The 14562-nt window shown below is 33.7% G+C and overlaps 1 protein-coding gene across 3 annotated transcripts in view; it reads left to right on the forward strand.

Moving 5' to 3' along the window:
- SS18 (SS18 subunit of BAF chromatin remodeling complex) overlaps positions 1 to 14562 on the forward strand; it is an 84527-nt gene that overhangs the window by 46300 nt on the left and 23665 nt on the right. For 2 of the 3 annotated variants that reach the window (XM_029921532.1, XM_029921531.1), the window contains exons 6-8: positions 10211 to 10378; positions 11002 to 11106; positions 13875 to 13967. In XM_029921532.1, the coding sequence (XP_029777392.1) occupies positions 10211 to 10378; positions 11002 to 11106; positions 13875 to 13967 (366 nt within the window). The remainder of the gene's footprint in view (positions 1 to 10210; positions 10379 to 11001; positions 11107 to 13874; positions 13968 to 14562) is intronic. The other variant, XM_029921533.1, reaches the window with a different exon arrangement.

Genomic DNA, 14562 nt, shown 5'->3' on the forward strand with positions numbered 1-14562 from the left:
AAAAAAAATAACAAAAAAAATTGAGATAAGTTTATCAGGTGTCTTTTTTTTGGGGACATCAAATTTATTTCTGCTTTTAGTTTTGTTTGAATAATATTAAAGTCATTCATTTAGATAATAAGTTACAAATGATAATTGTCTGATCTGGAGGCTTGATCAAGTTAGAGGAGTGGGAAATTTTTCTTTCAGTACTTCTATCATGTAAATATGAAGGGCAAAGAGTATGTATTATCATAGCTGGGAGTGTTATAGTTATCTTAATATATAGTGGATTATTGTCTGATAAGAGCTGTACCAAGCAGAGATAAGCCTAGCACTTGTGTATGTAGATCATAGTAGTATCTATATTTCCTTGCACCTCTTTATTATCATTATTTATAGGTCTACCTCATTTGAAAAATAGCATTCATGGTATGGATCTAACATTTATTTAATAAAACCATATCCCCCCCTATTTTTAAACATGGATGGTTTTATTATTTGATTTTTTAAAATGTATTATTTATTTTGAGAGAGAGTGCAAGCAGAGAAGGGGCAGAGAGAGAGAGGGAAAGAGAGAATCTCAGCTGTCAGTTCAGAGCCCAGTGATGTGGGGCTTGATCTCACAAACCATGAAATCATGACCTGAACCAAAACCAAGAGTCAGATGCTTAACTGACTGAGCCAACCAGGCATCCTACCATATTCCCTTTTGATAATGCTTCAAGTCTTTTATTATTATAACTAGTTCTGGAACAAACATTTTTGTATATAGATCTTTGAGAGCTTAAATAATAATTTTGTAGAATAAATTTTAGAAATAAAATTGCTAGGTAAAATACATAAATACTTAAACTATTTGAGAGACACAAATATTCAGACCATAGCATTTGCTCTTTGCATTTTTTCTGTGAATCGTCTGTTGTGTTATATATTCTATGATTTGTCTATTATTAATTTGAAAGAGTTCTTTATAGATTAAAGCTATCCACCTTTTATTTAGTATATGTAAAACATTTTGGAAATCTTAGAATAGGAATTTAACTTTTTTAAATGACTTGTTCTAGTAATAGGATTCTGAAGTAGTAATGTTACTTTTGTGAAAAAATGTAGTTATTTGTTAATTAAGTCAGGCCTTTTGTTCAGCATTTGTTAAATTCTGGTCCAGATAGACTTAGATAATAATTATTGATAAAATGCTTTGGAGGACTCAGAATGCTTACTACTGTGTTAAAATGTCTCAGAAGTCCTACAGTAATGAAACTGATTTGATTTTTTGGTTAACACAAGTATATTATAACACAAGTGGTAACACAGTACTTTTTTGAGGGGTGCTTATTACTAATCCAAAGTATGAGCTAATATTCAGTGAGTGCCAGGTACATACAAATCTTCTTTAATTTAATCCTCATAACATCCTTGAGGTAGTAGTACTATTATTATCTTCATTCCGTGCATGAGAAACACATCCCGTGGAAATATAGGCAGGCCTCATTGGTGCAGTTCTGGTATGCATGAATTTCACTTACCACAGTTTAGTTAAGTGACGCCTTTTACCCAATAACATGGTTCAGATTTCAGTTATGGTAGATGAACTGTGAGTCCTTTCATGAAGTACAGACTTCGCTTCTGTCTCTTCTCTGTATGAATCACTGCATAAATAACGGATGACTGTCATGATCAGTGACTATTCACTAAAAGTGTCACTTTTAGATGCTGCTAGTGATTGATCACTGTGTGTCTATCAGCTTATGCACATAAAGCAGAGCATATAGTTGTATTGCTTCCTTGGCTCCCATTTATAAACCTTCATGATGTTTTATGAAAGAGAAAAGTGTAGTAGGGAAATGAGAAGTTAATACTGCTGGAAATGAAATCCAAACCCTTTGCAAACAGAGAAGAAATTGCTGACTGGGAATGTGGGCACTGGTGCCACTGAGAGACTCTAGATGTGCACTGCAGGGACTTGAGTCAAGGGCAACTCTTTGACATAACGTGAGAGCACTGGTTATGATGAGAAGAGTGAAGCTGTCCCAAAAAAGGTAAGGCTGACGAGATAGGTCATTTTGAAATTCTTGGAGAGACATTTCATAACCTTGAAGGTAGAAAGGATAAAGTGTTGGAAGCTGACCTATACTTAGAAAGGAAGATGATAGTTGGCCAAGCTGTAAAAAAGATGCTAGCTAAGACGTTAGCCAACTGCAAAATTACGGGGAGTGGTTCCTAAGACTGGCCTCATTTCTGACACTGACTGCAAGTTCTGGAGTTCCCAGAAGCACGCTCAGGTTCAGCAATTTACTGGAAGGATGCACAGAACTCACTGAAAACTCTTGTACTCAGTTATGACTTATTACAGTGAAAGCATACAGATTAACATCAACCAAGGGAAAAAGTGCATAGGGGAAACTCCAGAATAGGTACCAAACATGGAGTGTCTCTTTCCATGGGAGTCAGGATGGTTGCTCTCCTGGTCTCAGTGTGTAACACTGTGCACAGAGTATTGCCAGCCAGAGGAGTTCACCTGAGCCTCAGTGTTCAGAGTTTATATTGGGGCTCCATTATGTAAATTTGATTGACTGCCCAAGTTATTAATCTTAGTCTACAGTATGTAGTTCTCTGGGCATGACTCAAAGTCCCCGCCGAGGCTCAGGAGCTGTAGGAATCCTCAATAAAACAAATACAGTAAGTCTTCAATATGAAAAACACTATAATACAACTTTTTTCCTTTCAAATGCAACACAGAAAATTTTCAAATGAAATTATTTCAAATATTTTACCCTATGGAAATGGCATGTTTGACTTCTAGTTGATTTGAATGTTTGAGAATTGTATGTACACTCATCTCTCTTCACTGTTAAAATTGGTAAATCTATTTAAGATTACTAATATTGCCGGTTTCTGTTTATTACAGTTTTAGGTATATACAACCATTACATTGTAGTTCAGATTAGATTTGTTTATAATATGATCATTATTGCTGTATTGGGTGAGTTTTTCAAGGTTGTAATTTTTTCCTCAATGATGAGATTTTTCTGGTTATGAAAATAATATTTAATATAAAATATCTGGAAAACACAGAAAAGAATAAAGTCTAAAAATAGCCTATAATCTTACTCTACAAGTTTTAAGTTACTTTACAGACAAGGTACGGTCCACCTAGGTAGAGTAAGTGGACTCTTCTTATGCTCTTTGTAACAGACATTTGAGTACATAATTACTTGTAATATCTGTTTAATTATTTTTTCCTAAACTCTAAGTTCTATGAAGTCAGGAGCTGTGTCTTGTTCACTACTTTATCTTATCTGTTGACTGATAGACAAGCTAGGTCTCCTTATGCCATAACAAATTAGAAAGCTAGCATTCTTCTTTGTCCTATTGTCATCCATCAACTGTCATTCCAGAAATGAACCAAAGAAAGTAGTGTCAGTTACTGTCAGATAAAACAGATGATCGTCAGTTTTACCAAAACCTTTTGGGGATAGGGAACAAAATCCAGATGAGTTTCTTCAGCAGATTATAAACTCAGTTTCATTACAATACATTTTTTATTAAAAACTTTTTTTTATGTTGATTTACTTTTGAGAGAGAGCGCATGCTTGAGTGGGAGAGGAGCAAAGAGGGAGAGAGGGAGAGAATAGAATCCCAAGGAGGCTCTCTGCAGTCAGCCCAGAGCCGGACACAGGGCTCAGTCCCACAAACCAGGACATCATGACCTGAGCCGAAATCAAGAGTTGGACGCTTCACTGACTGATCTACCCAGGCACCCCTACAATACATTTTTTAAAAATTTATTTTGAATTAATAACAGGTTTATAGGAAGTTACAAAGGTTAATGCAGAGAGAGCCTATGTGTTTTCCCCCGAGGCCTCTCTAATCCCTCACAACCACTGTTACTCTTTCGTTCTTATACTTTTTTTTCACAATGTTATATAAATGGAATCACACAGTATGAGACCTTTTGAGATTAACTTTTTTTACTTAACATAATTAATATTTTTCCATACTGTTGCACGTTATCAGTTGTTCATGTGTTTGTATTGCTGAGTTAGACTTCCGTGGTTTGGATATACTGGTTTGTTTAACCCTTGAGGGATATTTTAGTTGTTTCCAGTTTCTGGCTTTTTCACATAAAGGTGTGATGTACAATTGTGTACAATTTCATGTTTTTATTTGGACAAAAATTTTCCCTTTTTTGGGATAAATACCAGCAGTGCAATTACTGGGTCATGTAAGTATGTTTCGTTTTTTTCGGAAACTGCCAAATGGATTACTGAAGTAGCTGCACCATTTTATATTCCCCCCAGCAATGTATGAGGAAACACCTTTCTCTTTTCTTTCTTTCATTTTCATTTTTGAGAGAGGGAGCATGTGTGTATGCACAAGTGGGTAAGGGGCAGAAGGAGAGGGAGAGAGAGAATCCCAAGCAGGCTCCACGCCCAACACAGATCCTGACACTGGGCTCAATCCCAGCACCCTATGATCATGATTTAAACCAAAACCAAGAGTCGGATGCTTAACCAACTGAGCTACCCAGGTGCCCCGAGAGATCTGCTTTCTCTAAATTCTTGTCAACATTTGGTATTGTCAGTATATATTTTTTAATCTTAGCTTTTCTAAAAATGTGTAGTGATACCTCATTGTGGTCTTAGTTTGCATTTCCCTAATGGCTGCTGATACTGAACATCTTTTCAAATGCTTATTTGCTGTCTGTATATCCTCTTCAGTGAAAAGTCTCTTCAAGTCCTTTGCCCATGTTCTAGCTGGATTGTTTGGGGTTTTTACTGCTGAATTTTGAGAAGTCTATATATTCTAGGATTAGTTTTTAAATTTTCTCCCAATATTTTACTACGTAAAATTCAAACATGCAGGAAACTTGAAGGATTGTACCTGTATAGTTGCCACCTGCATTCTACAGTTAGTATTTAACTAAATTTGTTTATTATCTATCTATCTATCTATCTATTCATCCACTAATTCCCTAATGTGTCTTATTTTTCAAAATGTATTTCAGAGTAGTCTGCAGATATACTTTGCCCATGAACACTTTACTCTGCACATCATTAGGATGTAACATTTAAAATTTTTATTTATTAAAAAAATTTTTTTAGTTACAGTGAGATGCATAACTCTTATGATGAATTTTGATGTATTTATAACACAAATCTCTTACGATTCTTTTTATAGCTAACACCTTAAGTATCCTCTGGGTTGCAATCTTCCTCCAACTTACACATTTTATATGAACCATAATCTAGCTTCTTTTATGGCTAAAGTGGATGATTGGGTATTCTTTCTCTTAGAACTCTATCTCATGGTGTGGTGTGGTCCTGAGACTACTATGTGGATCAGAATCACCGGGGATAGTTAAGAGAAAGATTTGTATGCCCTATCCCCTACGTGGTAAACCTGAATCTCTAGGAATAAATTTTAGAAATTAAATTTTAACAGATATTCTAAGTCATGCTTATTCAGGCCCTTCGAATCTCCTCTGTGCCAGATGGTTTGTAATTTTCCAGTTTTCATGCTAAGTGACACAGAGCTGTATGTTCTAATGTAGCCATCTCCATGGCTTTCTACTTGGGGCTGTTAGAGTTCCTTTCAGTCGATTATGATAGATGTTTAGCACTGACTTTGTTTTTGAATTAATTTTATTACATAGTATAGTCAAAACTATGTACGAGGGCCAACTCTTAAGAAATTGCCTAATCTTTTATTTTTCTGGATTGAAGCAACAATACTTCCCTTTTCTAATTTTCAATCACCAGAAAGCTAAATACATACTCTCATTCCCAGACTAGTTTGTAGAGATGCCTATGATTTAAAATTATGCTCTTGAGAATCCAGGATTTCTTGACTCAACACTGTTGACATTTTGAGCTGCATAATTTGTTGTGAAGGCCTCTCCTGTGCCATGTTGAGATAGCAGTAGATCTGTCCTGTCTCCACTAGGTGGCAGTAGCACCACCACTCATGTCAGTTGTGACCACCTAAAATGTCTCCTGGGGGACAAAATCATGCATGGTTGGAAATCACAGCTTTTAGAAATGGTTAATATAAGCAACTACATATAAGGATAGTCTGTGTTACTAAAGAAACAGCAACAGAAGTTATTGATACTAGTATGTTTTAATACTTCCATGAAAATTTCTCTAAAAATTTCATGTTCTATAAAAGTTTATATCTCTTAGTGAACTGTTTTTTTTTTGTTTTTTTTTGTTTTTTTTTTTTTACACTAGATGGAATCTGTCATGCTTCTGTTTTTTTCTTTGGCTGCTAGGAAACTCAGCTAAGTTTACATTTGTTATAGTGACTTTACTAGGTTTAGGGGATTTTATTAGTTACTTGGCTGTTGTTCTTTTATCTTTGATATTCTAAGTGTCTTATTATGAACTATTGAAAACTTGATGAGGACAGATGTACATTGTAGGTATGTAAAAAATCCTGTTCACTTTAAATGGCTATTTAGTAGTGGGTTAGCTAATTGAGTTTGCTAGAATACTGGAATTTTTTTCTTGCAAATAAACCATTAGTAATACCTTCAAATGGGAGCTAAAAATGGTTTAGTTTGAGATTGAAAGGTTAAGGAACAATAGTAAAATGTGGTGAAATATGAATGGGAAAATATGCTTGGAGGGTATTACTTATTATAGTTTCATAGTCTAATTATTATAACATATAGATAAAGGGGGGGTGAAGAAATTACTTGCATTTTAGGATTTTTCTATTATAGTATAGTAGTACATATGGTATACTGTTTATTAGTGTATTAGTATAGTAATGTATCTATATGCTGTAGTGTATATAATATAGTATATTATAGATCATGTTGCCTAGAACTGTTATCCTGGGACATATTACATGGGAGAAATATGATTTGACTTTGGAGAGGAGATACGCATATTGGCTTTAAAGTTGTCGTCACTTACTAGCTGGGTGACTCTAGGTAAGATTCTAAATGCTTGTAAAACCTTAAATGAAAATTACTTCTTTCTTCCTGTAAAATGAAGTTGATGATGGTATTACCTGTTCCATAGAGTTTGGGAGAATAAACAATGTACATAAAGCTCTTAGCTTAGTACCTGGCCTGTACTAAGTTCTCATTAACTGTTAACTGTCATTTAACCTTCATTTAAAATCATTCATAGATGAATGATACGATTTATAGAGTTTTAGTGTATTGGTTTCCATTTGAAGATGTGAATATATGTGTGAATGTATACAGAATTAAAAAAAATTACATAATCCTAAATTTTTCACAGTTTAATTAAAACTTAATGTTATCTTTATAGTTGAGTCTCAAAAATTCCTTTTTTTTCTTTTTTTACACCAGTAACTTAAGATAAAACTAAGTATTAACCATCTCATTGGAACAAAGAATTCCAATAATATAAAACTTGGTGATTTGGGAATATTTTACATGTTTTTAAGATATAGTACATTATTTCCATAGGATATCTGTTACATATAAAACTCAAAATGGAAAGAAAGAATGTGATGAACATTTGTTATCCGTTCTCTTGAAACATTTTTATAAGTGTCTTATAAAATTAAGACATTAGGATCTTTGCGTATGTAGTATCACACTTTGTAGTGCATCCTAGCATCAAAATGATTTATGTAAGATGAAGAATAACTTTATGCCATGTAGTATTGTGTTATGTCATTGTTTGTAGGAAATGGTTATAGTGGACTCATTTTGTAATCTTCCCTCTGTAGTACAGATTTTTAGAAGTTATTTTGAGGTAAACTTGTGAGATTCAACTCTCATTTCTGTTCGAGTCTCAAGGGATCACAGACCTGTGCCAGTGTAGCCTATTGCATTATCACAAGGAAAATAATACTATTCTTAAACAATCAGAATTGAAGTCATAATTTTTTTTTAATGGGTAAGGCTTCAAGGAAATATGAAAAACAGTATTTTAGCAATGCTATACCCCTCCATTCTCTGTGGTTTTAGGTTTGATCCTGACTGATGTTGAGGATCCTCAGAGGGAGGGAAGTGACAGAGAATGAAATGGTGGTGGTAATTGAGCTCTTTGGGATTGGAACTGCTGACAGTCCCAGAAGATAAAGCACAAGTGCCATGGTCTTTTCTATTTGGGGCTTAAGCTAGATCACTTAACTCCTTTAGAGCAAAGCTTAGAATTTTTTTGTTATTGTATCCTTTTGGATTTTCCACCAGCTATGATGTTTTTGCTTTCTTCCTCCTCTGTTTTAAGTTTTGATTCCAATGCATACTGTATGCATTAGTTTTATAGTTACCTTCTGTAAGACAAGAGGCCTTTAATCAGTGTTGGAGAAGAGAGTCAAGGCAAAAATCTTTATTTACTGAAAATGAGTTACAGAAATGCTTATTAGATTATACATGCTAGTATTCAATACTTTTACTATATACAAAATATATTTTAAAAATTATAACTTCGGTTAAACTGATTTCAAACTTGTGTTTTGTCTGGTTCCCAGTTGATTATCTTGGTCTTTGGATTCCTTAGCTAAAAACTTGAATGAAAATTAGTAGTTTATGTGAAAGAAATATGACAGTGTGTCTGGCAGTGTTAAGTGCGTTAGTGTTAAGTTCTCTTCCCTTCCATTCTTCACTGAGCCATCGTATTCCTACTTATTTCTGTTTATTTCCTTGTTGAAAGAAAAGTCCTAGAGTTACCTTTGAAAGGCTCATATTTATGATAAAATTAGAGGTAAAGAGGAATTTGAAATGATGTAGAAGAGCAAAAGATGGCAAATAGGAGAAAAATAACTCTGATAAAGTACCTTAAATAATAACAGTTCTTAAAAGTGGAAGGAAGAAAGTTAAATTCTTTCTGCTAATGTTGCTGCTTTTGTAGGCCAGTAATGTTGAAAGAGGATAAGTGTGTTTTGTTTATGACTTTTTTAAACAAATAATTTTTGGCCCATCTGTGTAATTTTGACTGTAAACATTTTCTCAGCCCTCTAATCCTTTCCTTTTGTCCTTAAATTGTCCACAGATCAGTAGAGGAGGAGTACGTAGCTGTTTAAGCAGTGAAGTGGAGGATGATTCACACATACTTGTGAGACAGTATTGGTTATGATGGTAGAATGATGAGTCCTCCATACCATCACCTGACCCAGTGAACCTCTGAGAAGCTGTTGACACTGTTAGGTGGCAACACAGAACTTTATAGCCATTGTTGATTATTCTACGTGATGTATTTTTAGTGTTGCCGATGTGATACTGTAGCAGTAGTAGCTTGGCTACCTTGCTTTGGAATCTGTAGGTCGTTGTTTGTTGTTGTTTGTTTTGATTTTTTTTTAATGTTTATTATTTTTTTTTGAGAGACAGAGACAAAGTGACAGACCATGAGCAGGGGAGGGGCAGAGAGAGAGGGAGATAACTAATCCGAAGCAGGCTCCAGGCTCTGAGCTGTCAGCACAGAGCCCCACGCAGGGCTCGAACTCCCAAGATCATGACTTGAACCAAAGTCAGATGCTTAACCTACCCATCCTGGTGCCTCTGGAAACTGTAATTCTGATTCCGGACTCTGACTTATTACAGTTTTCTCCTTAGCTATTTTTGATGGTGTATGTTTTCGAACTTATTAAGAAGCACTACAGTCCTTTTATTTCAGGAAGACCTTTTTCATTTATAAATCTTATATTTGGAAAAGGGAAAGAAGACTCTTTAAAATTTTTGTCCTAAATTTAAAGTTTATGAAATTCCACCAATGTAAGTATATTTATAAATGTGTAGTTTCCCTGTCTACCATTATATAATGAAATGAGTGGGCATTGAAAAAGGGGGAGAAATGAATGTCCAGAGATGAGATTTCTTTCCCTTGGTTTGACCACTCATTTGCTGTGTGATTTTGTGAAGTTTGTTGTGGCATGTTTTCTTGTATAACTTAAGGATTCTATTTTTCCCAGAAGAACCGTGTAGATAAATATTATGTAGTATATAATGAAAAAAATATATATTCAGGATGTTTACATGTTATATTCACTTTGTTTTTTAAAAAAAATTACTAGAACACTTCTTCAGTGTATTTCAAATGAACTGCCGGGAATCGGTGGTTTCCCCTTGTTTGCAGATTATTTTTGGCATGTGAACTTCAGTTGAAAGATTTGTTTTTATTGAAGTCAGTTTTCATTATAATACCTGTATATCTTGGTGATTTTATAAAATACTTCTACATTTCTCTTAAGGTGTTAAAATTATTTGTAAAAAGTGTGTGCATAATATTTTGTCTCTTTTCAGCTCCAATGATGCATCAGCAGCCTCCTTCCCAACAGTACAATATGCCCCAGGGAGGTGGGCAGCATTATCAAGGCCAGCAGCCTCCTATGGGAATGATGGGTCAAGTTAACCAAGGCAGTCATATGATGGGTCAGAGACAGATTCCTCCTTATAGACCACCTCAGCAGGGTGAGTGTACATTCGGGAGATTTCCTGCTTAACATAAATAAGACAGTGGTTGGAAGGCTTTTTACAGTTTAATTAACTTTTCATATAGGCAACAGGGCTTTGTGTTTCTTGATTTTTAGTATTTTTATTATTACATTTTTTTCTAAAAGGTAGTGGATATAGTAGGTACAAAGGGTCACGAAGTAGTTAGGAACTTCCTGTTACATCACTTTTATCTATTTTTCTGGGAAAAGGTTGTATCATAACATTGTATATCAACAGCTCACTAATTTATAGCAGACAATACAGTTTTAGTTTTGAGAAGTTACTTAATATATGCTCAGAATCAGACCCTAGTTTGTTCCAAACTGCTCTAATATCATAAGGAAAATTAAATTTCTACTAGTTTGAACCTTTTTTAAAGAAATATTTGTTTTTTTAAGTTGGTATTGTTAAGTCCTGCATAATAATTTTTGTGAAATGTGGTGTTGCTGTGTGTTTATGGATTTGTGTGTAAGTTCAAAGTATCTCAATTGCCAGAGCAAATACAGGTGAGAAATGATCTCTTACAATATCAGATTAGAAAGAAAGCCTTTGATGACATCGAGAACAATGACTCACTCTGGACTGGTTGTGGTTTTCAGGCCCGCCACAGCAGTACGCAGGCCAGGAGGACTATTACGGGGACCAGTACAGTCATGGTGGACAAGGTCCTCCGGAGAGCATGAGCCAGCAGTATTACCCTGATGGTAAACTCTCCTGATGTTACTTGTTCCGTTTTCTGTCACTGCCCAGTGTTAATGTAGATAGCTGTTCAGAACATTTTAATGAGGATGAAGAAACTAACAATATGTTTCTTCTGAATTTAGAAACACGTTAATAATCTAAAGCACCAGCAATTGATTAGTGTATAATCTATTTCAAAGTGTATTTTGTTTAAATAGTCCTTATTAGTACCATCAGGAATGACATTCTATCATTGGAATCCTCTCTTATATAAAAGAGGATCCTTTTCTGTTTGGAATTGTTCGTTTGAACCTAAGCAACTGTCACTGATTCACTTTTTTTAATAGCAGCTTTATTGAGATAATTGACACACTGTAAAGTGCACCCATTGATTTACTTTTATGCATTGTATAAATACATAGAAGATATAGTTCTTGAGTATTTTTTCCAAGTTTTATCATGTTAGTTAACGTTGAATACTTCTCAAAGAACTGTGGTTTATATACATTAGCATTTTCATTTGAAAAATTTTGGAGGCTAAATATATCCAAAATATAACTGTGTATAGAGTTAGTAGAATAGGAAAAGCATTTGGAAACCAGATTTTAATTGTTTAGTTTAATGGTATTTTTTTTTTTTTTTAGTGGGAAGGTGGCTTGTGAAAAAGTGGTCACTGAAGATGCATTGTACTTAGTAATGATCCAAGCAGAAGTAGGCTTTCACTGTACAGTGCTTTCAGTTTTTCTGTATGTTTGAAAATTTTATAACAATTTTGAAGAAAAAATAATCCAAACATATACAACTGTGCTAAATTAGAGGTAGCTATTCACGTTATAGTATGATTTGTCTTGTTATGAAAGGATTTGTCAAAATCTTCATTTATCCAGTAAGCTCCCTTGTATAATTAGGTAAACTACTTAACATAGAAACTTGGAGAAACTAAAACTTAAAAGCTGAAGTGTTGGGATTGGTGATTTGAAGCTAATGTAAACTAGTAAGAAGATAGAATGTGGTGTATTTAAAGAATCATTTAGTCTGCCATTTTTTGGCACATATAAAAAGCATAAGGTTCGTCGTATAAGGACACTGGTTTAATGCAGAGGCAGAGCAAACACCTGAGAGAATTTTGCAGATGATAAATGTTTGCCAGTGATAGGGTGTGTATGGATAGTTCTTATTAGGAAATGACATATTTTTTTTTAAATCTCAGGTTTTTGTGCCCTGAATATTCAGAATGTTGAGTTTTTTTTCTTTTATATGTAGACATTACATTAAGATTTTTTTGATGAAAAACCTCCGAATGTTTAAAGACTGGGTATTTTAAAGTAGGGAAGTCTAGTTTGTTAAATTTTATGTATTAGGAAGTCTGAAAGTAAACAATTGTTTTAACTTTTGCATTTTACATAACTGAGTTGAATTTGACACTATTATTTTGGTCCTGAGTATTTCCTGAAACGTGAAATATATATTGTTATAAATATGATCTTCCTGTTCAAAATAGATATATTATTTCTATGTATATTAGAACCGTAAATTATTTATTATATCAGGGAATTTAAAAATCTAAATGGTATCATTTTTTGCATAGTTGTTTATTAATATATTTTTCTGATATTTACATAGAGTATTCCATTTTTAACAACAATTTTCTTATACAGCATTGGATATTTTCTTACCAGATATTTATGCCAGTAAATATGTAGGTTAGGAGTTGACAAACTTTTTTCTGTAAAGAGGCAGAGAGTAAGTACTTCTTAGTCTTAACTACTGAAACTTTGTTGTAGCATAAAAATAGCTGTATAAATTATGAATGGGCATGCCTGTGTTCCAGTAAAACTTTATTTACAAAAACAGGCCACTGACCATATTTATACTGCAGGCCATAGTTTGCCAACCCTTAATGTGGATATTTATGAGGCAGTTTGGGAATGTTGGAGTTTTAGAACACTGAGTATAACATTTATTCATAACTGTATTCCTTCTTAATTAGGCATTCTTTGGAAATTCAGTTTAGATTTTAGCTATCTGAAGCGTTATTTCCTGCATTTTCTTAGTGCTACTTAGTTAAAAGAATTAGACTATTGATTTTCATTAAAGTCCAGTCATAAAATTTATCGAGCCTTAAAACTGAAGGTGTACTCTAGCACTTAACATAGTACTAATTTTATGAAGGTGTATGTTTATGATACTCTAGAAATAGTTTCTAAAGACTTCTAGAATGGCAATGTTAAGCAGTAATATTCTTATATCTGAAAATACTTCATGAGATATATATACTTTATGCAAGTAAATAGAATGTGAAAAATTTGTTTCAGTTTCTTTCAGGGGAAAAAACTTATGGAGCTTTTTTATATTTTGCATTGTTTTAGCATATGCTGTGGAATTGGCGACCAGCAGAACAGGTGTTTGACAAAATATGATAATTGCTTCCTTTGTTCATTCTAATTTAATTCAAGTTATTTACATGTGAAAGGCCTAAATGCTTTCATTCTCTCTTTTTAAAAAAAAAATTGAAGATGAAGTTTTTCTCCTCCCCCCCTTGATGAGGCTTATCAGTTAAGACTAAGTGTGATGTTTCTAAAACTGTTTTTTGTTTTTAAAAAATTTGCACGTTATCTCAATATGAAAACAATCACATTGGTAAATATTTGGCTAATGCAATTGAAATTATTTTTTATGTATTTCCATTTCTTTTTCTTTTTTTCAGTTTTATCTGAAAGTTTAAATATATTTAGGGTTTTCACTCAGTGGCCATTAACGTTTCTTCCTGTCTCTTGTCGAATTGATGTAGGTCATAATGATTACGGTTATCAGCAACCGTCGTATCCTGAACAAGGCTACGATAGGCCTTATGAGGATTCCTCACAACATTACTACGAAGGAGGTATCTATATACCTTCACACATACACATATATATATCCCCTTCTACAGGAATGAAAATTCTTGCATAAACAACTTCTACCCATGCAAAGCTCTTGTAGAATACTAGTTGCTGGCTGTCTTGACAGTTACAGGGAGCCCAGAACAATTAAAATAATTTCCTTACAAATATTTAAAATGTGTAACCATGACTTGCCATTTCTAACAACAATAAAAAGACTAAAACATTTAAAAATAATTTTTTCCTCAGTGGAAATTTTCTATTTGAACATAAATCCATCAATCCAATTTTTTTCTTGTGTGTGTTTACATATGTATAATTTTACATATAAGTATAGTGCCTTTAGGAAACAGCTTGCTGATCTTGTGTAGCTAGTATGTGCTCTTGTAGCTGTCTTTAATTTTGTCTTTTTTATTTTATTTAGCATAGTCATGATCTTATGACTGTGATGTTCCAGTAAATGTAATGCTCGTATGGCAGAGACGCTGAAAATGCTGCAGTTCAACCTTGCAAAATTGGCTTTAACTGCAGTTTGTTTGGCCGAAATCCTTCTGTTTGGTTTGAGTTTTTTCTTTGTTTTGTTAACTTTCAAAAATC

This window comes from Suricata suricatta, chromosome 14 (assembly GCF_006229205.1).
Source record: "Suricata suricatta isolate VVHF042 chromosome 14, meerkat_22Aug2017_6uvM2_HiC, whole genome shotgun sequence".
NCBI lineage: Eukaryota > Metazoa > Chordata > Mammalia > Carnivora > Herpestidae > Suricata > Suricata suricatta.